This window comes from Triticum urartu, chromosome 4A, assembly GCF_056163025.1.
Source record: "Triticum urartu cultivar PI428250 chromosome 4A, HENAU_Tu73, whole genome shotgun sequence".
Classification (NCBI taxonomy): Eukaryota; Viridiplantae; Streptophyta; class Magnoliopsida; order Poales; family Poaceae; genus Triticum; species Triticum urartu.
The window spans coordinates 473662616-473688320 of record NC_141876.1 but is presented as its reverse complement, the minus strand read 5'-3'; the positions used below and the strand labels follow the sequence as shown (position 1 = coordinate 473688320).

General features: G+C 45.0%; 3 protein-coding genes across 5 annotated transcripts; 2 read left to right on the top strand and 1 right to left on the bottom strand.

Moving 5' to 3' along the window:
- Positions 1-3271: 3271 nt before the first annotated feature.
- LOC125552163 (AT-hook motif nuclear-localized protein 22-like) lies at positions 3272-4712 on the top strand. Its single transcript, XM_048715641.2, has one exon. The coding sequence runs from the start codon at positions 3670-3672 to the stop codon at positions 4438-4440; it is 771 nt and encodes a 256-aa protein (XP_048571598.2). The 5' UTR covers positions 3272-3669; the 3' UTR covers positions 4441-4712.
- Positions 4713-9085: 4373 nt separating this feature from the next.
- On the bottom strand, positions 9086-18954 carry LOC125552164 (splicing factor PWI domain-containing protein). Of its 3 annotated transcripts, none has more exons than XR_007303457.2 (13): positions 18767-18954; positions 18570-18659; positions 18328-18450; positions 17514-17681; positions 14351-14437; positions 14087-14211; positions 12092-12706; positions 11904-12017; positions 11708-11815; positions 11530-11613; positions 11314-11442; positions 9865-10971; positions 9086-9374 (listed from the first exon to the last, which is right to left on the bottom strand). XR_007303457.2 is itself a non-coding variant. In XM_048715642.2 (12 exons), the coding sequence occupies exons 1-12, from the start codon at positions 18785-18787 to the stop codon at positions 10155-10157; spliced, it is 2481 nt and encodes an 826-aa protein (XP_048571599.2). In that variant the 5' UTR covers positions 18788-18954; the 3' UTR covers positions 9799-10154. The 3 variants fall into 3 exon arrangements, 1 of the variants encoding a protein (XP_048571599.2); XR_015601374.1 differs by having other exon boundaries at positions 9086-9339; XM_048715642.2 differs by lacking the exon at positions 9086-9374 and having other exon boundaries at positions 9799-10971.
- A 1267-nt stretch (positions 18955-20221) lies between these two features.
- On the top strand, positions 20222-22744 carry LOC147976212 (uncharacterized). The gene has a single exon (XM_087518624.1). It carries the CDS (start codon positions 20222-20224, stop codon positions 22742-22744), a length of 2523 nt encoding a protein of 840 aa, XP_087374750.1.
- Positions 22745-25705: the final 2961 nt, after the last annotated feature.

Sequence of the window (25705 nt, the reverse complement as noted above, 5' to 3'; positions counted from 1 at the left end):
ATCTCCATACCTAGTTTAATCTCGTTACCGGCAAGTCTCTTTACTCGTTACGTAATACATCATCTTGTAACTAACTCCTTAGTCACTTTGCTTGCAAGCTTCTTGTGATCCTGTATTACCGAGAGGGCCCAGAGATACATTTATGTCATACGGAATGACAAATCTCAATCTCGATCCATGCCAACTCAACAGACACCTTCAGAGATTCCTGTAGAGCACCTTTATGATCACCCAGTTACGAAGTGGTGTTTGATACACACAAGGCATTCCTCCGGAGTCCGGGAGTTGCATGATCTCATGGTCAAAGGAACATGTATTTGACATTAAGAAAGCAGTAGCAATAAACTAAACGATCATATGCTATGCTAACAAATGGGTCTTGTCCATCACATCATTCTCCTAATGATGTGTTCCCGTTATCAAACGACAACTCATGTCTATGGCAGGAAACCTTAACCATCTTTTGATCAACGATCTAGTCTAGTAGAGGATTACTAGAGACTTGGTATTTGTTTATGTATCCACACATGTATTTAAGTTTCTGATCAATACAATTATAGCATGAATAATAAACCTTTATCATGATTAAGGAAATATAATAATAACCACTTAATTATTGCCTCTAGCGCATATTTCCAACACCTTCATGATCACCCAGTTACGAAGTGACGTTTGATACCCACAAAGCATCCTTCCAGTATTAGGGAGTGGCATGATCTCATGGTCTAAGGAACAGACACTTGACATTTAGAAAGTTGTAGCAAATAAACTAAGTGACACGATCAAATGCTAATCTTATGACATCATTCTTCTAATGATGTGATCTCGTTATTAAATGATAACTCATGTCTATGGTTAGGAAACCTTAACCATCTTTAATCAACAAGCTAGTCAAGTAGAGGCTCACTAGGGACACGGTGTTTATTTATGTATCCACACATGTATTTGAGTTTCTGGTTATTACAATTATAACATGGAGAATAGACACTTATCAAGAACAAGGAAATATGATAATAACTACTTTATTATTGTCTCTATGGCATATTTCCAGCACCCATGCGTTGTGAGGTTCCACCTGGGCGATGGAGCATTCGCGCAAATTTGAGATGAAGTAGATCATGAGTGATGTTAAGACCGACTTGACAAGGCAGGAGCGGCCCACAGTGTTGATGTTGTTCCCTTGCCAAGGCGAGAGCTTGGCCGCCACTTTCTCCACCAAGAATTGATAGTCAGCGGTCTTCAGATTGTGAGTGGATAGGGGGAGGCCCAGATAACGTGCGGGGAAGCCCACACGTGTAGCTGAAAAACTATGGAGGGTATCATCGAGATCAATGTTTACACAACGAATTGGGGCCACAATGCTTTTAGGGGGTTATCCACGAGACCCGTCACCTCTCCAAAACTCTTCAAAATAGCCGCCAGCTGTTCAATGTCCTCTTTGATGGGGGCGACAAAAATGGTCGCATCGTCAACATAGAGAGAGGTGCGTAAGGTGGTGGCATGGCCTCGCAAGCAATGCAACAATCCTTGATCCCTTGCTTTGGCAAGCAGTTGCTGCAAGTGGTCGATGGCAATGACAAAGAGCAAAGGGGGAAGCGGGTCACCCTGACACAACCCCTTACCGAGTTAAACATTTCAAGGTCAGACAGATGGATCCCAGTCCATTTTGCACCTCATTATATTCAAAAGTTATAGTCGAATTTAAAAGTTAGAAAGAAAGTGTGCAATTTGGTATATGTACACAACGCGAAATAAATTGAGCTCCTATATATTTTGGGTTCAAAATATTGTCACATGTGATTTGTAGCCCGACTTCGGTAGCCTAACATGAGGTGTTGTCAAGCCGTCTCCCACTCTTGAAACCCTATGCCCCACAACGCCACCGCTCCTGCCAACGAGGTCATGGATCCCCTACTCCTCTGCATTCTGCTATGTCGGCGGGAGAGAGTGGGGACCTCAGATTTGCATTGTGGCACTATAGTTGGATTTCTTAGGATTAGAATTTCTTTCCCCAATACCATCGTTGTGGTGGTGATGGTGGCATCTTGGACAAGGTTCCCGACTCCTGATGCATCTTGCAGACGGCGGTCTCATCGGTGTCGTAGAGGAGGGGAGGGGAATCGTCTGGTTGTTGTTCTTCAAGAGTGGTGGATCTGGTTGAGCCATATTATGTAGGTGGCCTTCGAGGATGTCTTCTGGTGGAGTGGACGGTGTCGTTTCTTGTATTAATCATGTGGCTCCTTCTCCGACTGGCGACATTCGGACATTCAATTGTATTTCGAAGGTCCAGATGCGAAGGTGGTTGCGTGCCGCCTGCGAGTGCAGGAGGAAGACAGCGTTGATTTCTGCAAGGATTGGTATGTAATTTTTAGTTTTTGTAATGATGGCCTTATAAGGAAGCGATTCAGTGCCCATATGCATATGCACATGGGCGTGGATAGTAATTGTCTAAAATAGCAATAAAATTCAAAAAAAACTGAAATTTGTTGGCATCCAAGATGCTTAAACGTGTGATGTGCATGCAAAAATTTATCATGTTTGGACATTTAGCGTGATCGTGATAAAAAAGACAAAAAAATGGCTGGGAAAAAAACTTTGAAAAAGTACATTGTTTGGGTCCAATTTGTCTTTTTTGCCTATAGATCCTCGAATGCCGAAACATCAGAAAATTTACACGCTCCTTGCACACTCGATCATCGTCGATGCCTAAAAAATTCTGATTTTTTTGAATTTTGTTAGTATTTTTATGAATTTGCTGTTCATCAGGTGTAGATGAGCCCGATCTCAGACTTGAATTACCAGTCTTATAAGGACTAGTCGATTCTAATATATGGCGTTTGCTATTTTCACAAGAGAGGTGTGATTTTCAAATTGAGCACATGCATGTAAAGTCGTATGTGTTGAACTTGAACACATCCTGCACACCAAAAAGCGGGAATCAACCATGGGTTGGCAGGGCAGGCAAAGAGGGAAGGGTCATTATGGACTCCGTCGTCTTCGTCATGGCATTCAAAAGAGGCACGTGCTTAAACAGCTCCGTGCTTCCGAAGGCCTCTCGGCGCGCAGCTGTTCCGTTTTCGTCCATTTGCACGACATTTTTTCAAAGCCCACCTGACCCGATCAGAAGGCCATGCCTCCCTCTCCTAAACACTGCTTAACGTGCGTACGCATGTGGCCACTGCCCACTGGCCGGGTCACACTAACTAACCGCGACGTACTACCAGTGCCGTTACATTTGCCACAGGGCCGTACCTTGCATATATACTGCCTCGGTACCCAGTCGGGAGCCAAGCGATGAGCGTCCCGTTTGATCGTAGCAGAGTGGTTTCGATTGTGCGAGTGCGACTACGACTGCTACCCCGCGCCCGCGCCGACGAGAGCGGAGAAGCGAAGCGAATTCTAGAAGGAGCCGTAAATAAATACTCCTCCTCCTAGCCGGTGAGAGCAACGCCAACGCCCATAGTTCCGTCCCATACCATACAACCACTCGCTAGCAACCAGAGACTCACTGCCGCCGCCGCCGCCGCCGCCGCCGCTTGCATTGGAGAAGCTCTTGCAGGAGCCTAAGGCTGTGTGTGCCATCTTCGTTCCTCGGCGACGACCGCGAAAATTGTAGGGCTGGCAGACTGGTGGCCGGCCGGCGCGGCGGCCGAAGCCCAAGCCGAGGAGATGGGGAGCATGGACGGCCACCCGCTCCAGGGCAACCACGCCTACGCCCACGTCCCTGCCGGCAGCAACAACGACGAGGACGACGCGTCGCCGCCGCCCTCGGCCGGCGGGGGCTCCTCGGGGTCGGGCCGCCGGCCGCGCGGCAGGCCCCCGGGGTCCAAGAACAAGCCCAAGCCGCCCGTGGTGGTGACGCGGGAGAGCCCCAACGCGATGCGCTCCCACGTGCTGGAGATCGCCAGCGGGGCCGACATCGTGGAGGCCATCGCGGCCTTCTCCCGCCGCAGGCAGCGCGGCGTCTCCGTCCTCAGCGGGAGCGGCGCCGTCACCAACGTCACGCTGCGCCAGCCCGCGGGGACCGGGGCGGCCGCCGTCGCCCTAAGGGGGCGCTTCGAGATACTCTCCCTGTCCGGCGCCTTCCTCCCGGCGCCGGCGCCGCCCGGGGCGACGGGGCTCGCCGTCTACCTCGCCGGCGGGCAGGGGCAGGTGGTCGGGGGCAGCGTGATGGGGGAGCTTCTCGCGTCCGGCCCCGTCATGGTGATCGCGGCCACGTTCGGCAACGCCACGTACGAGAGGCTGCCGCTGGATCAAGACGCCGAGGAGGGCGCCGTGCTGTCCGGGTCGGAGGGCGCCGCCACGCAGCTGGAGCAGCAGGGCAGCGGGGGCGCCGCCGTGCCCCCGCCGATGTACGCGGTGCCGCAGACGCCGCCCAGCGACATGTTCGGGCAGTGGGGGCAGGCGGCCGTGGCGCGGCCTCCGCCGACGTCATTCTAGCGCTGCACCGGCGAGGTGAATCGCGCGCGCGGTTCCTCTACCTAGCTAGTTTAGCTTTCTGCTTCCTCCCTAGTTGTTTGCCTAGCTTCCATTATCTTGTTAATTAATGTGCTATGTCATGCATGGGTACTTGTATGATATTTTTTTTCCCTTTTTTGTTTTCATTCCTCTTCCGTCTTTGAAGCTTGGGAATGTGAAATTCCTACAGGTATCAACAACCCAACGAACAATGGTTGCTCGTCAATTAGCTTCTTATAATTTCCAATGATCAATTGGTGTTCGCCTCCTAATTTCCAATGATCGATTCTTATAATGCATTTAACTACTATAGATAGCATGTACAGTCCAGTTTCATAAGATCCAAGCTTCTTGAGGTATGTACGGCCATGCATGCTTGTATGGTTGTATGCTTGGTTTGGGATATGCAGGCTTCTGGTTACTCTCTCTCTCTCTCTTTGATTCCTCAATCCAGTGTCTCGGTTTACTTAATTTCATTAAAAGTATTTTAGAAGGTCTAGAGCCATAGTTTTATGAAAATTTGTTATTGAACACCGTGGCGAGATTTGGTGTCAGGTTCTTCAGATTGATTCAAAGGTTCAACAGCGGCTACTGCGGCTCTAGGGCGCTGGTTCTTAGGGGCACGTTCATAAAGACTTCCTTACTGTCGTCAACAAGGGCAGGCCAGCTTTGATATGGGTGGGAGCGGCGACAGCGGCGAGTGCGGCTCGTTCTGACGGCAACAGTAGTTGTTTGGTGCCTGGGACCTTAATGTCATTTTTATTATGTTTGAGATGCTTTCTACTCCTACTTTGGTGAACTTTAATAGTAGATGTTAGTTCTTTTGGCAAAAAAAACTTATTATTGTACTTTGGCTCAATTTCAGTTGATTTAGCAGCCGGAATTCTGCTGTTTTTCAAACTCAAGCTGTTAAAATTTTACTGACTCTATCCACAAGTATGTCGTCCTACAAAGCGTATTGTCAAACTTGTATAACTTTTGTACTATAAAAATACGTAGACCTGTTCTCATTATCAAGGGTCTCAGTTCTCCCATAAAAATATTTCCATCATTTGATTATGTTTTCCGTTTTTCTCTAGTACTAGCATATAAACATAAAAATTCATGGTTAAAGGCAAATACACCATGTCAATATCCAATACGAAATGCACTTGCGAGCAGAGAGATCATCTATCATCGTCTCAACCAGCAGTTTTTTATTAATTTATAAGTTCCTCGTTGCTCTATATTATGAAAGCTCGTGCATGTTCCCAGAGAGCAACAGGCAGATAAAAAGAGGGCTAGCTACTGCATCCCATGCACGCACGCACGCACACACACAAAATGCGCTTCACTTTACATGGTAGTACAAGCCTTTTCCCCTCGACCCCGAGCCATAAAAGGTACGTACAGTACTAGGATCAACCATTGAGCAGCAGTACAAGTCGATTTTCCATTTCTAGCCATCGTTTCCTGGAACCAAGTACATTTTGGTGGGCATATATTAGTACACGACAGCAGCACTAAAACGAGAGCAGCAAAAATCACCCGTCACCAATATGCCTCCGGTTCAGAATCTAGCTTTGCAGCATGCTTGTCTGCCCCGGGAAACATTTGTGATCCATCAAGAACAAACCCCCACTACCGCAAATGCTCACTCGTGTTTGCCCCTTTTTTCCTTGACCCAAATCAGCTCAGGTTGTGGACATGGGGGAAAAGGGGTATGCTCCCCCCACAGAGCCAGCACTGCAGGCTTGTCAGCAGTGCGGATTTAAAGTAGCATGGCGACGGCGACATGGCGTGCCACTGTGAACGGCCCTACCGGACGGGCACCGCCGGTGTGTGTGTGCGTGTGTGTGTGTGAGGAGCCGAAAGGGAAGGGGACGAAATGATAGGTGCGTGCACATACATGTTCCAGTGGAATGCACTGCCCTCACGAAACGGAAGGGATCTTTCTTTCTTTCTTTCTTTCTTTGGATGCCTCGGGCGCCTACTATGTACCCATCTTTTCACCCTCACGTCGGGCCAAAGCGCTGTGGGAGCGAACCTCCGTCGTGTCGAGACGCATTCGATCGCCTGCTTGCTAGCTGCTAGTGCCGTAATTTCTGCCAGGATATGATAGGAATATCCCGATCTATCTATCTCTCTGGTAACGGTGTGGTGTGTTTTTACCTGACCTGAAGTGCGGCGTGTGTAAGGAAGGAACCGATCGACGCCCTGAGGCGACGGGTTGTGCTGGTCCGAGCGATGCCTGAGAAGCAGCTAGTGGTGGGTGAGCATTTTTGGCCCTCACGTCGGAGTTGACGTTGTTCTTGTGCACGGCAGCGCGCTGGCCGTGCTTGATTAGCGTTGCTTGGCCCGTTAAGGAAAGCAATCAGCTGACCCCTTCGTTTTCAACCTGCCTCGATGGCATCGATGGTCGGGCGGGGATTAGGTTCCGCCGATTTGACCTCACCAACTTTACTCCCCACACCGCTACGATTCATTTTCCTTTCCACCGCACCCATGCGTGTGCCCACGACGCGTTTGTTTCGTGCGTGTGATAAGCGGCGCGGTCCCGTGCGCGCCGTTAATGATTGCTTGTAGAGGGCGCGGCGCACGGGTGCGAGCGACCGAGTGCTCTCGTGCCGCCCACCTGTCGGCCGGCTAGACCAAGGCATGCATGGGCATGGGGGGTGGACGCTCGGCTGGGGTCGACGCCGCACGTGCATATGACCGTGCACGGCCCAACCTTCCCACGTGGAAGCAGTCGCCGCATTCAAGCGGCGGACTGCTTCGCTCGCCTATAGCTCGCCGCGCCAGGATAGAGCACGGGGTGGACCCATGCATGCACGTAAACTTGCAGAGGTAAATGCTCATCAGCGGCTCCGACCGAGACCGGGTCCAAGCATTATTTCATCTGATCTGATTCCAAACCCGAGCACGTAATAAGGACTTGGGTCCAAACATATCCTCCAAAGCCATGACATAGGTTGAATCATCACACGCAAACGGCTAGGATTGTGCAGTGGCGAGGAATTTCGATCCTGCGATTTGTCTTTGTCCTGACACAAAAGTCTAACCTGCTCTAACTTGTAAAACAAGCAATTCGAAGGTTACTGCGCTGGGTCTCTAACCAAATTGCTACTTGTTGTAAAGCAAAACAAGGACAAGGACGGCAGATGCCGCTCGTCCTCCTCCTCCAGCCCACGTCCAACATGCAAGTAGCAGGTTACGTGAGCTCCCGGGGCGGCAGCAAGTGGCACGACTTACGCGCTGCGCGGCAGTAGCCATGACAGTGGCCGGTCAGAGCCTACAGCGGGCGTACGTTCCCCCGGACCGCCCAACGACCGCCGATCCAGCCCCGGCTTTTCCAATGGAGAGAACGTGGCCGCCGCGTCTAATCGGGGCAGCAAGTTGAGCATGTCGACGCGTCCGGCTTGCATCCCTAACTGCGATCATGAGTTCATGACCTTCATTTCATCCAAGGCTGCAAGCAAGCTAACCTAACAACTACTACAATACCAAATCCGGGGTTTCCACTTGAAAGGGTTACTCCAGCAACCGGGCCGTACGTTTATGCCATGATGGGAAACGACAGAGATGTCAAGAAACACTGATGTAACTTGAAAGCACGGATCGCAAGTAAAGAACTAAAAGTTAAGTGCATGGCTCACAACACGTAACGACAAAAGGCCAGACCATAGCATAAAAGGATGAACAAATAGATGATTAATGAGAAACAAGGTTGGGCAGCTGATGAACAGCTAAAAATGTTGGCTTGTGACTGTCACAAACTATTTACTACACTTCAATTTGAACCAGACTTACCCCAGCTCTCAAATCGTCGTTACCCCTAAAGAGTGTTGTTCCCATCATCAACAAAGGAAATGGGAACATTGTTGCTGGGCAACTGTACTACTCAAACTTAAACTGAAATGTAAGTACCTGATACCAGGTACGAGCACGTGGAAAATCAAACATTTTCGACGGCAATTCTAGTGACGCAAGGGTGGCAAGTTAGTGGCAAATTTCTGTCCCAAAATAAACTGAAGCACCAAGTTGCCATTCTTGCCAAGTAAAGTGCCATCCTCGCATTACTAAACTTGCCATCGAAAACGTTCGATTTGCCATGTACTCAGGTACTTATCATTTCCCAATTTAAACTGGCCTAGCCAAGTACAATGAAAATGCGAACATTGGAGTACCGTCTCAACTAACCTAGACAAGTACAATGACCTGGGACAATTTTGCTATACAGGTGTGACCAATGAAATCATGTTGATACTACATGTGCATGAAAAATACCACACCCTCCGATCCATATTACTTACAAAACCAGCGACAAGTAATACAGATCAGAGGGAGTACTGAAAATTGGCACTCTATAAAACAAGAAGACATGATAATACCCATAAATCAGCAGCGTGTATAAAAGAATTGACAGAAAAACTTCTGTTCCAAGCAAACGCAATCAGATGGCAGAACACTATCATAAGGGGGGAAATGACACTGCTCATATGCTCACATTAGAAACTATATACTGTTGGTGGCCTTGTATTGATGCAAAATGTATTTTTGATAGTGGCCTTGTATAAGGGAATGGAGGGAGTACAAAGAAATATAACTCCTGCCCAAGACTTGCACCTGAATGCTAGGAACCACAAAATAGAAAAGGACAACTCATGTTCATTCAACAGTAGAATACTCATGGGCATTCTGTGTGAAGTTAGCAACCTTCAAATGCTTACAAGAAATTTCATTTGCTTCATCAGGACATAGCCACACACACAAAAAAAAGAACTTACTGCACAAACCTCATTCTAAGGAGCAGCAACCAAAACGAAACAGGAGCACTTTAGGAGAGTTTCACAATCATCAAAGGTGCAACCAGCTGGTTGTCGCTGAGGTGCTGTTAAATCTCTGGTACATAAAAACCTTGTTCACATGGTGCTAATCTGCCAACAATCCAAATTCAAATGAACAAAATGACACAGTTTACATAAATCAAGTGTGCGGTGGTACTGCTAAACAGGCGTGCTACGGCGTGCTACCATCAAAAAGCATGGTCATGCAAACAGTAAAACTTCCTCAATCCTCATTGCAAGAATTATGACCATTAAATAAAATTATCTACAACTTTTTGCTTGTATCTTTGGCACTAGCACATGTCTACTATCAGGTATTTTATACGATAAGCATCTATCAGGCAACAGGATTTAGCCAACACTAAGTTCTTATCAGTAACTACAAATAGAATATACATTATTATCCAGGTTTGCTAAGCAACCTTTCAAGGAAAAAACTGGCAAATGATGAATGATTAAGTTGGAAGTATATCACTTCGGTACCAATTCAAATAACACAAAAGGGAGCACAATATCACAAAATATAAATATTTCATTCTCAGGGTTATGGTTCGTACAAACATGTAAAGGCAAACATTACCAGATAAAAGCAGCTAAGCCTGAAAGCAGCTGCAACAAGGAAACAGCTCAGGAATCGTCAATTACTCAGATCAACTGCCACATAAACATACAGAACATTAAACAGGTATCATATGAGCACACTTCAGTAACATATAGATATGCTCTTGAAATATAGAAACGTGTAAATGCATTGCGAGAAATTCCCCAGCCTAGTGATTGGCAGCTTTCTTTGATCTTATATAGTTTCACGGGTCTTCTCCCGAAGCTCAACCCTTCAAGTTTATTTTTATCAGATTCTTCTCAGCCAGCCTATGAAACTCTCTTTCTAACATCAGCATCCGAATCAGATTCACGGTCCTTCTCGACATCTGAAGACGGAGTAATAACATGCTTTGATTTCTTTGCAAGAGATTCAAGGGCCCTCTGTCGAAGCTCAATTTCAAGTTTGTTTGGGTCAGGTTCTTCTCTCGGAGTGTATGAACCTTTCTTCCCAACATCAGCATCTGAGCCAGATTGACGATCCTTCTCAAGATCTGACAGGGGAGAACCAGCATACTTCAATCTCTGTTTACTGGCATGACGGTCCGCCCTTCTGCGGTGCCGTTCTTCACGTCTAAGGCGCCTTTCCTCTTTTCGCAGCTTTTTCTCTTCTCGCCTCCTCTTCTTGGACTCCTTATCATCAGAGTCAGAATCAGAATCAGAACTATCATCATAATGCTTCTTATGCTTGTGACCCTTTTTATGTCTTCGCTTCTCAGACTGGGATCTGTGTTTCTCAGATTCTTCTGAGCCCGAACTGCGACGATCAATGTGTTTACTGTCATATGTTCTTTTCTTAGCTTTTTGAAGAGGACTTCCACCATCTGATTGGGAAGCTTCATCAACTTTACCAGAGTATTTCTTCGCTGCAATAGCATCATAAGAAGCACCATGTGAATCCGTTTTGGCACGCTCATTGTTAATCCCATCCTTTGGATAAGAGTCGCCAGCTCTACTAGGGGACTGCCGTTTCACGCGAGAATCATCAGGGGAATCACCCTGGCGTTTCATTCTTCTACCATCAAGTGCATCTTCTGATGAATCTGATAGCTGATTATCATATTTCTTGGGGACATCCTTCCCGCCACTAGAATAAAAAAAACTGTTAGATTATTACCAAAAGAAAGGATGCATGCTGCTGAGGAGATGCTTCTGACAGGTTTTACCGACTGACATCATCATAATTACTCCTACAAAAAATTAAGACGTTGATGCATGCAGGAAATCCTTTTAAGTGGAAGTTTATCATGCATAATATAGCAAGTACACATGGTGTCTGATGATAATGGTGCAAATCTGTAACCCAATATTCAGTGTCTAAATAAGAAAGAAAAGAGCATTGAACCATAGCATGTCAAAAGAGCAAGATTGCTTTCTTAATGCATAAAAACTAGCAATCTTCAAGAAGGGGATAAGTAGAGGAACATACTCCTGTCTTGATCTGGAAGAGGGTTTTTCTCCAGGGACTGAGTTGTCAACGTTGACTTCCTTTAGATGCAGATCAGCTGAGAAATCCTTGGATATCCTGCGTGATGAATTGGCCTTCCGTGCATTCTCCCTAAACGTGAACAAAAGATAAGTATATATAGACAGCGAGGCAAAAAATAGTTTTACGAAGACAAGACATGAAAGAACATATTCCAACCTTGCACGCCCGCTTTCTTCCTCGTCTCCACTGGTATTTGTGCTGTCCTGACTGGGCATATGTTTCCCAGTGTCCTTCAAAGGACTGCCAAAATAAGGTGAGAAAGTTAGCATCCCAGTTTAGACACTGTTAGTGGGAAAAAAAATAGAATTACAAATTAACATAGACAAGTACACACCTGTCACGTGTGGAGTCTCTTTCTGCATCATTAGTAGGAGACCTCAAGGATTTTGTGAGCCTACGGTGTTCAAAATCCGGTGACCCTCGGCCACTCCTTTCTTGGTTCCTGAGGCAATACTGGGAGTAAGACAATGACTTCCCTGGATAACTACAACAAAATATGTCTGCATTCATCATGCATGCTGTGGTATTACCTTTGAGCCAGATCCCTGCCTTTAGTGGAGGGTGCACCGTTTGTTCCCTTTTCTGCGTCCCTGCTCGAACTCCTACGTGAACGATTTGGACTCCTGCTGTGTGGACTGCTACTCCTGTAAATTCCAGCACAAGTGTAAATCCATGCAGCACAACATCGGGTACAAAGAAAATAAGAGAGCAGCATTACCTCCTCCGCGGTGGAGAGACTGGAGGATTTGCAGAAAGCGTCCTAGTTGAAATTGGGGATTTTCTCTGGCGCTTTGGTGACCTCAACTGCGGTGAGCGGTGAGGTGACAGGGACTGCCGTCTTCCTGGAGAACGTGGCCTATGTCTTCTAGGTGATGGGGACCGTGGCCTGCGTCTTAGAGGTGATGGGGACCGTGGCCTGCGTCTTCCTGGTGATGGGGACCGGTGTCTATCTGCTGGTAATCTGTGTCGAGGAGGTGATCTGCGACGCGCAGGAGATGGTGATCTCCTAGGTGCGCGAGCTGGGGACCGACGGCGATAAGGAGATGGTGATCTACGTCGCCCAGATGGTGGAGATCTTCTCCTAATGGGAAATCTCCGCCGAGGTGATGGGGATCTAGGTACTGAAGGTGATCTTCTGGAATACGGTGACCTCCGCCTAGACATTGAAGGAGCGATTCTTGGGGAATGCCTTCGGGGGGAAACAGAACGTCTAGGTGAAGCTGAACGTCGTGATGATCTTTGCCTGGAAGGGGATGGAGAGCGCCTCCTTGGAGAAATAGACCGTTGCCTACCACGGGGCGACAAAGATGTGCTCCTAGGTCTTCGATGTTCCCTGAAAATAAAAGAGAATAAAACTGCCTATAAGCAATGGTTACAGTCGAGACAGAGAAAACTTACTTATTGTCGTAATACATAGGACTGCTGACAATACACATGCCAACACAAGCTAACACAAATCAAGATTAAACGACTACTGATCAGGTCACACAAAGATGCCTTGTTCATTCCTCGTTAATTAGGTCACACTGTTTTGCAGGACCATATTGTTTAATTCTTTCGAAAAGATGTGAAATGCAAATGCCTACAAAGAGCAATCCTTTGGGTACATTAGAAACCTAACATGCGAGGAAGATAAGTATAGTCAAAAGAAGACACAAACTTGTAGGAAATATGCACAAAACATTAAAAACATGGGGAATGATGTACATTCCCACCACCTGGATTGAAGTACGCACGGGCTAGAATTACAAGTTTGTTTCAAAAAGATGGTGCACATTTCAAAGGATGAAAATGATTTATCATGAAGAACATGACAAAACAAGGAAGGGTTCAGATATAGGCATTCTTGATGAGATTATTGAAAATTTAAAATACAATGAAAAATGATAAAAACTCATGCATAGAAGAATTGCTAGCTACTCCCTCCGTTCCTAAATACTTGTCTTTCTAGACATTTCAAATGACTACTACATACGGATGTATGTAGACATGTTTTAGAGTGTAGATTCACTCATTTTGCTCCGTATGTAGTCATTTATTGAAATGCCTAGAAAGACAAGTATTTAGGAACGGAGGGAGTAGAACACAACCAAGGGCCACCAGATGACAGACAACGAGCTCAAAGAAGAGATTAGAAGCAACATACAGAAGTACATTCTGCAAAAGTAAAAAAAACACTGGGAAGATACTGCAAATTAATCTTATCGGTATAGTTGTGGTAGGGCATAGATGAAGAATGCACTTATTCCCAAGTATTGATGGTGTTGTTCTTATGCAGAAATTAAAGACTTTATTAAGGATTCCAAACAAATAGTTAACTGAATGAAGGAATGGAATTGAATTTGCCCATTTCGCACTGCCTAATTGTGGCAGGATTTTTTTTCCTTCACAGCTGTTGAGGTCATCACCAGAACATGATATAATAGTTAATTGGAGGAAGAGATGCAGTGATGTACAAGCTGAACAAAAGCAAAGAAGAAAACACAAAAATGGCAATTCTTGGACAAGAAAAGCAGAAAACTTCATCGATGCAATAGTCTGACTCTGAGAATAAAAAGGAATTTCATCTCAAGGACGTGCATAATATGCATTATATGAATTTTTTCCTGACAAAAAAGTCAGGGGGTTTCAAATGTGGACATTCTACAAATATTATCTTATCTGATAGAATGCACTAAAGAGTAGTCAAAGTTAATCAAAGAAGTTAACTAACCGGCTCTTTGTTCTCGAGCTATGCTTCAAGTCCAGTTCCTTTTCTTTCTCAGCATCGACATTGGGATTGTTTAAAGCAGAGCCAAGTGAATCACCATGAAATCTTGAATTACCAGTATCCCCGGCCTACAGTAGTTGGAGGTAAAGAACGATATGAACCGAAATAATCGGAGAAGCTATCTGAGTGTCATCAGAAACACAAGAGGTCACAGAATAACCATTAAATCAGTGATACAAGGAAACTGGTCAGAAGGAATTAACTCACCATCATTTTGTGTTTATCTAGTTCCGTGTCCCTTCCATCTTTCTCTCGCTTCTTCTGGATTTCCTGGGCAATTCTAGCCTCTTCCGCCTAAACACAAGACGGATGGATTAATAAGAAAACTCTCACTTTTCTGCAATTTAAATCCCACAACTCCACAAGCAACTATAAAAAAAATGTAAATACCAGGTTCACAGGATAGACAGGAAGTACTAAAGGCCAGAGTAAAGTATGATGTTTTGAAAAAATCACATATGAAAGAAATGTAATGAAGTCTACCACCACGTACAACCATTGACTAGCGTTACAAACTAGACACAACACTAACTAGATAGTGTTCTATGGGCAATGTCCGAGAAAAAACATAAAATAAGGTCGTCTGCAGTTTCAACCATAATGATACGTGTTTGTTTCAGTAAACATAAATGAGAGCAAAAAAGAGGAAATGCTATTAAATTCGCACGCAAGCCTTGTGTTGTCAGACATACAAAGCAATCCTTGACATGGAGTAGGTGGCCAGGTGGCCGGGCGTATGGAGAACTCCAAATGTACACATATCATAGGAGAGGAATACAGATTTGGCGCATACAAGTGATCGAGGAAGCACAGTGCACCTTCAAGGCAGGCATTGGGTGCAACCATGGAGACACTAGGAAATTGAGTTATCTCTAGTTAGGAGTTCCTTTTAGTTTAGGAGAGCTAATGCGGATAGAAAGGACATGTTTTAGGTAGTTAACATTGCAATTCTGGTTCGAATCCTACTTGTGTATCAAGTCAATTGTCTGATTTTATATGGGAGAGGCTGTATTGTTTTAAGCAAGCGATATAATGATCACAAGTTATCTAAGCCTTACAACAACCCTTGCACGTCAGGGACGAGCCCTGGAACTAGCGCTCTAAACGAGCTGAGCTCAAGCAAATATACCTTGGCTCGGCTCGAGCTCAATTCAATCCTCAGCCCAAATATGGCCTCGAGCACGGCCTATTGACATAACAGCTCGAGTTCGGCTTGCCAAAAGCTAGAAATAGTTCGATCCCAGATCGTTAGGGCTCACGAAAACTCTCGGGTAATATTATAATTTTTAGCATATATATTGCCAACACGCTAGGCATCGACTGTCGTATGCCTTCACAAGCCACTCTTTTATAGATAGTCCTCCAACCCCACTCTTCTACAATAGGTGAGGTGGTACTAATCTACTCAGCCCTACTATTGGTTACATGGACTAAGAGATGGGCTGATGCACAAGTATAGCTACAAGGCCATGAATGTTCTTCGGCCCTCCAGTCATTGCTACGCGCAGCTTTTCTCTTACCAGACTAGGCTTAGCTTCTTGTGAATTGCTCACATTCTGATGATTTGATTATTAGGCTTGGAGATATTTGGGCCACACCTACGTACAGAAGAACCGATTGAAGAGAAGCTTGTCCAACATCTTCTGAGATGGTTTGGGCATATTCAGCGCATGCCTCCAGATGCCCCAGTGCATAGCGGAGGATGCCCCAGTGCATAGCGGCCGACTAAATTTGGGACTAAAGGTTGTGTTGTTGTGTAAAGAGTTAATGTTTATCAGGTGGCTGCATGGTAGTATTATACCAAGCCTTATCGAGCGTTTTCAAACCAAGCTTCCCAGGCTCCCGAGCATAAGGCCAATCTTGAGCTCGGCTTGTTTATGCTTCGAGCCAAGCTCGAATATGTGACGAGCTCAAACTTTTCTGGCATCCTTGCATGTCACCGATTGTTGATGGTGAGTACAGATCTTCTAACCCTTACCCTACCAAAATTATCCCACTCTGAACCAAGGTTCCTAACATTATAGGCATTTTTTAAAGAAAGAGTAACTCAAAACAACAATTTTGCTCCTCCCCCCTAAATAGACACATGCGCGGGTCGATTTGCAGATCAAAATTTTGCTTACCGCCATGACAATGGAATCAGAGACTTGTCTATAAGGATAAAGCTTCCCCCATGACAAGAACAGTCTGCACTTCTCTCCTCTATCCTTTTGCTCCTCCCTTCTTCACCACGACCATCATCAGACGCGAGCACGCCACCAGGGACTAGAGATGAGGACAATACCATACACGAGCACGCCATCGTCCGCGAGCACTCCGTCTTCCGCGACGAAGCTGTCCTACGCGAGCTAGCCGTCCTGCACAGCCAGCGCGAGCACGACGAGGTCCACGAGGACGCTGTCCTGAGAACACCGCTGTCCGCGAGGACGCAGTCCTCCACCAACTGCCACCGGCCGTGTGGACGCCGCCATCCACGAGGACACTGTCCTCCATGAGGACGCTGTTGTCCCCATCTTCTATGCTACCACTGCCGTCGTCCGCTAACACAAGGCTGTCGACCTCAATGCCCTCATCTTCCTCCTCGGCTCCTCATATAGATTTTCTTCTTCCTCATATATAGGTTGGCTTTCTCCTGCCAACTCATGGGTTTGCTGGTTTGCCATGGGGAAGAGCTGGAGCTGGACGGGGAGAAGCAAGCGGAAGGCGACGGATGGGATCAGTTGAGACTTGAGAGGAAGGAGGCGGAGCGTGCGCGACCCATGCGGAAGCGGAGGGGCAAAAGTGGAAAGATTCGATGAACAAAGCTTACGCGCAGACCATTGAGAAAAAAAGGAAAAAAGTTATGCGGAGCCTAAATAGGATCGGAAGGAGTAGAAGTTATTATTAAGGGATTAAATTTACAGTTAAAGACATAATTAGAATATATACAACTTAATAAGATTGGGTGGCTAAGATGGTTTGCAGCATTTAACCCAATTTGTACATTTTAGATTCAAATAAATGATAATACATAAATAAAAGGAGGTAACTCAAAAACAAAAACTTAGATTGAAATGGAGCATGCTTTCACTCAGTACCGACTTACAGTGGTCAACTGAGTCAAAAGGACAACTTGAGCCGCTGCAGTACTGACTTACTAACTAGTAGCGCAACTAATCACACCTAGTTGACAGTTTTGTTGGAAGCCAAGTACGGACCTGGCGAGCAACTAATCAGAACTGATTCTAGGTCATTGTAAAGGGCATGCTAATTTGATGTCTCTTGTGTATGTATTCTAGCTTATGAGTTAACTCAGAACAACATGCCTGAAGTATGTCACAGAAATATTGTTATAATAATAATAATAATAGATTCATGTATTTATGCAAACCTTTCTCTGCTGAATCTCAGCCTCCTTTGCATCCAAAAATTGCTGGGGCACACCACTAGCATTCTGCTGCGCACTGAGAAGGAGGCTCCACAGCTCCCTCATGAACTTTATTGTGTTCTTCTCCATGAACCCTGTAAGCTGGATCTGTATGTACTTCCCGTCCACCTCCTGCAAAACAAACAAAAACCTTATAAAGCTCCTGAGCTCCTACTATTTATTATCAGCCCCACAGAACTAATTTAATCATTACACAACTATATCACCTATGTTTGGGCTGACTGATCCATAAAAATCATATCCAGGCAACAAATAATTCGATGACATGGCCAGAAAAGAAAAAAACTAGTATGATAATGATTAGCTTTTACAGGTACAACCCATACTTGTTTCATAAGTTCACAATAGCTAATTCAATTGGTATTTTGCTAATCCAACTGGTATTTTGCAAATTGGAAAATGTTGTGGTTTAGCTCCACAAGACGGCTGTGATTACCTATCTTACACTATCCAAACAAGCCTATGCGAGACTTTAAACTTAGTTCCCGAATTACACGTGTATGATTTCAGTTTTCATTCCTGACTCCTGAGCTACACCATGAAGATAGTTGGGTTCGTAGCTTACAATCTTAAAGCTGAATGGACGAAATCCAATATATCCAGAGATGCTTTACATGAATATAGAATACAGAGTCTCGTTTTTAATTAATTAATAGGCATATCTTCAATCAGAAAATCCATCTGTGTTTGTTCAACGAGACCATAAGATGTAAGCGCCATTGCTCATGTTAAAGAAGTATATCTTCAGAAACCTCACCTTCGCATCGAGCAGGCCATAGATGAAGTTGATAAGCACTTCGTCCTCGAACCCAAGAAGCTCGGTGACCCGTGTGGCAATCCACGGCTTCATCACGTCCATCTTCACCTTTGACATGTCCACCTAAACCCAAGGAAAGAAACAAATTAGAGTTTAACTTGAACCCACGGCAGATAGTCCCCCTCTGGACGCCCATCGGCTAGAACCCGGTGGAGGCATAGGGCGAGAACGAAAAGGCTAACCTGATGGTCAAGCTCGGACGCGAACTTCTGCGTCTTGAGCAGCTTGGCATGCTTGTTGGAGAATCTGGTGTCCTGGTCGGCCGACGTCCCCTGCCAAAAAGCACGGCGAATCAGCGCACCTGTCACAGATCCGACGAACCGGAAAAACGAAGCGAGGTTGGCAAACTAAATCAATGCGGAGAACCGTAGCCGCTTACCCGGAAGAAGCCTCCCGACATCTTCACAGGCGGTATGGCCGCCGGGGCCGCCGCCGGCTTGGGGGGAAGATGCCGAGGAAGGGTGGCTAGGGTTGGAGCCTTTGGGAAGACGACGACGAGTTGGGGGGTGCAGGGGAGAAGAAGAGGCCGCAGGAATAGCTATACACAATAGCCCGATCCAAAACAGTCGCCTGCCTCAGCTGCCTGGGCCAAGCCCACCGGTCTGTAGGCTTTCGAGTCTGTTCACTCGTAATACGTGTACATCACGATTCATGTTTTCTTTCTCGAAAAAAAAGACATCACGATTCATGTGTTCCTAAAATTTCTTTCAAAAATATGCTCAAAAAAATTCTTTCAAAAAAAGCTGTTCCTAGAAATACCCTCAAAAAGAAATCTGTTCCTAATACCCTCAAAAAGAAATCTGTTCCTAAAAAAGAACGTCATGATTCTCTTTTCTTTTAATAATTCTATAAAAAAAGACAATTATTGTTGTTAATATTTACTTTGCCGCAGGAAGTCTTGTTGTCAATCTAACTCTAACTTTTAAATACAAAATGTAGACGAAGTATCCATAGTCTCTAAACTAACATTGTTAGTCAGGGATCAACAGCGATGGAGATGAAAGACGGGATTGTTGACAAGACACTTAGCCCAGATTAACACACAACCCCCTCTTATCACTACAATAAGATAAACCTTGGACCTTGATGACCCTTCAACGTTTCTTGAAATACTTCATCTTCAAATCCTTCATCCTCGATATGTGATGTCATGTTGGCATTACGTGCGAGACCATGCCTTAACCACCAGATGTCATGATGCAGAGGCGGCGCCAGGGGTATGCTCCTGTATTCACAGAAATACCCAAGATTTTGATGCAAAAAAAATTATATGTATACATACCCAAGAGCCCGCGTTGCAAGAGGCCCAGAGCCCACGCCTCTCGCGGTCTCGCCCTCTCCTCGACTCCTCGTACGCATGCCCAGTCGCCCGACTCACGCGAGTAACCAGACACGGTCGCCCTGTGTCTGCCACTCTCCCTCTCGCCCGGTTCTGCTCTCGCCTCTCCTCATCTCTCCGACTCTCCCAGTCCCAGATCCCGCGTGGCCGCGTCCGGCGTCCCGCCCGCGATGCAGCAGCCCGGAGGCGGAGCAGCAGGCGACGGACCAGCCGGTGCCGGTCCGCCGGCGCCCTCCCCCCCTTTCCACCCCCGCAGCCGCAACGGCGGCGCCCCAGCCCCGCCGGCCCCCACCCGCCGACCCTGCCGGCCCCCCTCCTCCAGTTCGTCCCCGAGCAGCAGCAGTTCGTCCCAGTCCTCTGGTTCGTCCCCTCCTCCAGTTCTCCTCCAATTCCAATCAGTGGTTGATTCCAATGCCTCTAATTTCTGGATTTGTTTCTATAATGGATTAGATGCAAGTTTTAATTTTTCTGTTTCTTTGTTTTCTTGTACTGTAGATGAAGAAAAATAAAATTGCTGGCAGTAGCATATTTGCAATGTGGGAAAAGGCTTCAAAGACAAAGAAAAGAGATGAATCATCCACATCGAATCAGGCAGCAGCTGCATCTAGTACTTCTGCTTCTCATGTTCATCTTGAGAGGAATGAGAGCAATTTGCAGTTGGTGTTATGGCAACAACCAAAGAGTAGAGGCGAAACCTCAACACCTCATGTAGAAGATGATGAATCTATTGATGAAGATGATGAACCAATGCAAGCAGATTTTGATGCACTTGAACCCGATCCTGGGAAGCGGATTCCCATCTCAGCGTATGCTGTCAATGACCAAGATAGAGTAAGAAGGAGATATATTGAGATGGGGCGATGTCAACCAAAAAAACATAAGTTTTACATTACAAATAAAAGTGGAAAAGAGTGTCGCTTTTGTCCTGCTTGGTTTAAAGAATTTCCATGGATTGAGTATAGTGTGGGCAAAGATAGTGCTTTCTGTTTTGTTTGCTATTTGTTCAAGGATAAAACAAAATGTCCCGGTGGAGATGCTTTTGTGAAGAAGGGATTTAGGAACTGGAACATGAAGTCGAGATTGAAGAAACATGAAGGTGATGTTAGTAGTGCTCATGCTCAAGCTCAAGAGAAGTATGATATGTTCACTACACCACAATCATCAATTCGGGAGTCTATTGCTTCAAACACCTCACAATACAAGGCTTTGTATAAGCAGCGTTTGACATGGACACTCAAATGTGTGCGATTTCTATTGCACCAAGGCTTGGCATTTAGAGGACATGATGAAAGTGAAAGCTCACTAAACAAAGGAAATTTCCTTGAGCTTTTAAATTGGCTAGCGGGAAATTTTGAAGAGGTTGACAGGGTTGTTCTCAAGAATGCTCCACAAAACTGCAAGATGACTCACCGTGATATACAACAAGAGGTGATAAAAAATTGTGCAGAGGAGACTACTAAACTAATCATTGAAGAACTTGATGGTGGTCATTTTGCAATACTTGCAGATGAGTCTAGTGATGTGTATCAAAATGAACAGTTGGCTGTTTGCTTGCGTTATGTTGAAAAGAAAGGAAGGGCAGTTGTAAGATTCCTTGGTCTTGCTCATGTTGAAGATACTACCTCTTTGACACTTAAAGCTGCAATTCAGAAACTGCTTATGACACACAATTTAACCTTTGCAATGGTTCGTGGGCAAGGATATGATGGAGCTAGTAACATGAAAGGTAATGTTAATGGCCTAAAAAAACTGATTATGGATGAGTCCCCTTCTGCCTATTATGTTCATTGTTTTGCTCATCAACTACAGTTAACTCTTCTTGTTGTTGCTAAGGAGAGTGGTGATTGCACTTGGTTCTTTCAGCAACTTGCACACTTGTTAAATGCTCTTAGCATGTCTTGTAAAAAGATGAGAATGCTTCGGATAGCTCAGGCCGAGGAACTCATTGATGCATTGGAATTGGAAGAAGTGGAAATAGGGAGTGGGCTGAATCAGGAAATGGGTTTGGGAAGGCCATGTGATACACGTTGGGGCTCTCACTTCAAAACCGTGAACCATGTCATCTCTATGTATGGTGCACTACGACGAGTCCTCATCAAGATTGGAGATGAGTATCATGGTGCGGAGGCCCAAACGGCTCTATCTATATTGACACCATTTCGATCATTTGAGTTTGTTTTCATAGCACACTTGATGCAAGAAATATTTGGATACACGGATGAGCTATGTAGAGCTTTGCAAAAGCAGGATGAAGATATTGTTCATGCTATTGAGCTTTTTGATGTCACAAAGTATCACTTGGAGTGTTTGAGGACCGACGTTGGATGGGATGATTTTCTCACAAAGGTCACATGTTTTTGTACAAAGCATAAGATCAAAGTTGTTGATATGAAGGGTCCTTACTTTCCCGTTGGACGGCCTAAAAGGGGTTTATGTAATGGTGCGATGAATTACCACCGTTTCAAAGTTGATATGTTTGTGGCTGTCATTGATAGGCAAATAAGTGAACTCAATGGCAAATTTGATGAGGTAAACACAGAGCTACTTTCTTGCATGGCAGCATTTTGTCCACTTCGTCTATTTGCTGCTTATGATCAGGAGAAGTTGGTTAGGCTTGCTACAAAATTTTATGCTAATGATTTCACAAGTGATGAACTGGCAAGACTTCCATGGCAACTAAACATGTATGTTACTCATGTGCGTAGAGATGAAAGGTTTCAAAACTTAAAGAATCTGTGTCAACTTTCAGTTATGCTTGTAGAGACAAACAAGCATGAACAATATCATATTGTTTACAAGCTTCTTAAGTTGGTATTGATTCTGCCAGTTGCTACTGCTAGTGTTGAAAGGGTATTCTCTTCAATGAATTATGTGAAGAATAAGCTAAGGAGCAAAATGGGTGATGATTACTTAAGCAATTGTTTGGTTACATTTGTTGAGAGAGAATTCTTCAATCAAGTAAAGGATGAGGATGTCATCAATCGTTTCCAGAAAGGCAACCGCAAAGTTATATTGTAAGGTCGGATATCAATCATATCATCATTTTATCAATCAAAAGGTACTTTTGTATCCATGTTTTTTTATAATTATTATGGTTTGACACATCCAAAAAATTCTATTGTCATTATGGCGTACTATTTTGTTCATATATTGCAATAGCCGCACTATTTGGTTCAGATATTGAAATTCTCGTACTATTTGGTCATATATTGCATTTAGAGTAAAAAAATTTGGGTGAATACCCAGCCAGCAATTCCTGGCGCCGCCACTGTCATGATGACGCACCTTTTAGACCATACAGTTCCCACCGCCCCTCCTATGTGATGCTCCTGCTGCTTCCATCCCCCCTTCCCCACTTCAACGGGTCGTAGAGCTATCGCATGCGACACCATGCCCTTTGTCGTTGTAGGTCATGGAGATGCGCCCCTTCATACCATGACCACCGCCCCTCCATTTCAGTGCCCTCATTGTTCATCTGTCCCCTCCCATGCCCCGACTACTTGTATTCTTGCACATGTGAGTCATCGCTCAGTCCAAGTATGTTGCGTTTTTTTCTAGATCGTCATGAAAAAGTCGTGGTCATCCCCATACATTTGTAGTTATAGATTGAGCCTGATTTCGCTTGTGATTCTAGCTTTGCACAACTATGGATGCAAGAGGATATTTATAGTACCACCAGTACTTCATAAGTATAAGTGGAAGTACTGCTCAAATCGACCCTCCATGCAAAAGGGTGGTTTAGTCTTTTCCTAAGTCTAATCTGATTCCAAATCAAACCATGTATTCACCAAAACATGCATTAACCTTGTGATATAAGTAAATAATTGCTCAACAGCGCTTGTTGTTATACACATGTAGTCGTCGCCGCCCCTTTGGAGAGTTCGCGAAAGGCCGTTGTGAATGACATCAGTTCCATTCAAGCTATTAAGCACGGGCACCATTGTCTTCTCGCCTCTTCGGTCTCATAGTACATCCTCCTCGCGGGCGTCTCCTTGTTCTTCCTCCCAATGCAATTGCACCATTGTCATCGTTCTCCTATGTAGGTGTAGCCAATGAGTTGCTAACAGACCGTTTGCCAACTCCAAGAATGATGGCAATGTCAACCAATCGAGGAATGGATCTCATTTGGCATTTTTTACTTGCAAACAGATTTAGTGATCAAAAAAATCTTGGATATGAGCTCTTACAAGGTTGGGGCCACATGTGAGATCACAGGCACGCAATTGGCGTGTGGCACTATTGATGATCATGTCTCGGATGATGTTGCTCGAGCAACCACACCTGGTCGCTACCACTCCCCATGGCTTGTTGACCATGTCCTGAATGTCGCCTATCTCTCTGGTGCACGCCACTATGGATTCCATTGGTGCATATCCTAGTGAAAACATAGTTAAGGTTCTAGAGTGATTAGTGGGTTTAGGTCGAATAACTTGTCTGTAGTAGTCGAAACACATTAAGGTGAATAGATCAGAAGTTTTCTTGAGAGAAAAAAATAAATACATTAAGATGAGGAACGAAAATAAATTATCTTCGGAGTATTAATTGTTATGCAGATTACCTTTTTACCCATGTACTCGGGTACTCCATTACTTTTTGGGTTGGCACTCTCTTGTCCTCACTTTGGAATACCAATTGAGATCATCCATTGGATTGAAAGAAATGGATGGCTCATATTCATTTTGGAGTATCATAAATGAGCGCAAATGTAATGATGGAGGACATTGTGATATGGATATACATCCTCCTCCGATCAGTATGGATAGATTCCGGTACCCCAAAAAAAGGGCTACCAGAGGCCCATTGCGTGTGAGTATCGTCATCACCACAAGTCCGTTCAAAATTCTCTAACAACCACTAACTCATCATACAACCAATGCATAGTGTAATTTCAAGGTTCATCGTGTACATCCAATTTGTGGTGAGAACTTAAATCCATGCCTAAGCTTCCCTTCAATGGCTAGAAGGATGCATGGCCTCTACCAATTCATGGTAACGTCGCCATGCATATGATTTCGGTTTTGTAAAGTATATCATCTGGTTTGAGACTTTTGCGGGGGACACCGACTTGGACATAAAATTAGTTTGGCACTAAAAATATCCAATACAGTTCTTTGCTCAAGTTAAAAGGGATAAGATTGAGTAACTATGAATATTTATTTCTTGATCAAATTAGAAGTAGTCACTCAAAAAATCTAGGTCAACTTGTATGTAGACTAACTGTCTGTTATACTGAAAGTTCAACTAATCCCCGGGTGGTTTTAGTAATTCATAACAACATATAGCTCATTGAACTAATATCCATTCAAGATATATATTTTAGGAAGTTCAATGAATGACATAGCATGGACTAGGAATATGGACCCCTCAAAATGCTAAGGACACATATTGGCAAAAGCTCAAGACTCTTCATTTTATTTTAAGTGATCCAAGATCACATTGAATCCATAGGAAAGTCAATACTATTAAAAGGGGATGAGGTGTTGCTTAATGACTTGCTTGCTCAAATGCTTAGCGATATTGCTCCAAGTACTCTCAACCACTTTCTCCATCCAAATATGTCAAAGCCCTAGACTCCAACTAGGCCCCGCCGATTCTTTGTATCCGACGCCACCGAGTTCATATGACATAGCCACTGCTAGAAACCCTAACAGTTCGGTCTCACCGATACGGGTCTCGGTCTCACCGAGATGGCCTTGCCAACACACTGTGACTTGTTGCATTTATTTTGATCTCACCAAGTTATGCAACTCGGTCCGGTCTCGCCGAGTTGGCTTGACATTTTCTCGGTTGCCTTATTGCTTCACTCCGTTCTCACCGAGTTGATGCAATCGGTGCCACCGAGTTGATGTTTGCCTTAAAGCCCTAGCACATTGGTCCCACCAAGTTGTTCCAGTCGGTCCCACCGATCGAGATTCCTAACGTTCACATTTTGAACTAATCGATCTCATGGAGTTCATCTATTCGGTCTCACTGAGTTGG

Bases quoted from the DNA above. Each gene is read 5' to 3' on its own strand.
- LOC147976212 (XM_087518624.1), top strand. From the start codon at position 20,222: ATGAAGAAAAATAAAATTGCTGGCAGTAGCATATTTGCAATGTGGGAA.
- LOC125552164 (XM_048715642.2), bottom strand. From the start codon at position 18,787: ATGTCGGGAGGCTTCTTCCGG. The intron at 18,451-18,569 runs GTTAGCCTTTTC...CCTTGGGTTTAG, and splicing joins CGTCCGAGCTTGACCATCAG to GTGGACATGTCAAAGGTGAA. The intron at 11,443-11,529 runs GTTGGAATATGT...GTTCACGTTTAG, and splicing joins GAAGAAAGCGGGCGTGCAAG to GGAGAATGCACGGAAGGCCA.
- LOC125552163 (XM_048715641.2), top strand. From the start codon at position 3,670: ATGGGGAGCATGGACGGCCACCCGCTCCAGGGCAACCACGCCTACGCC.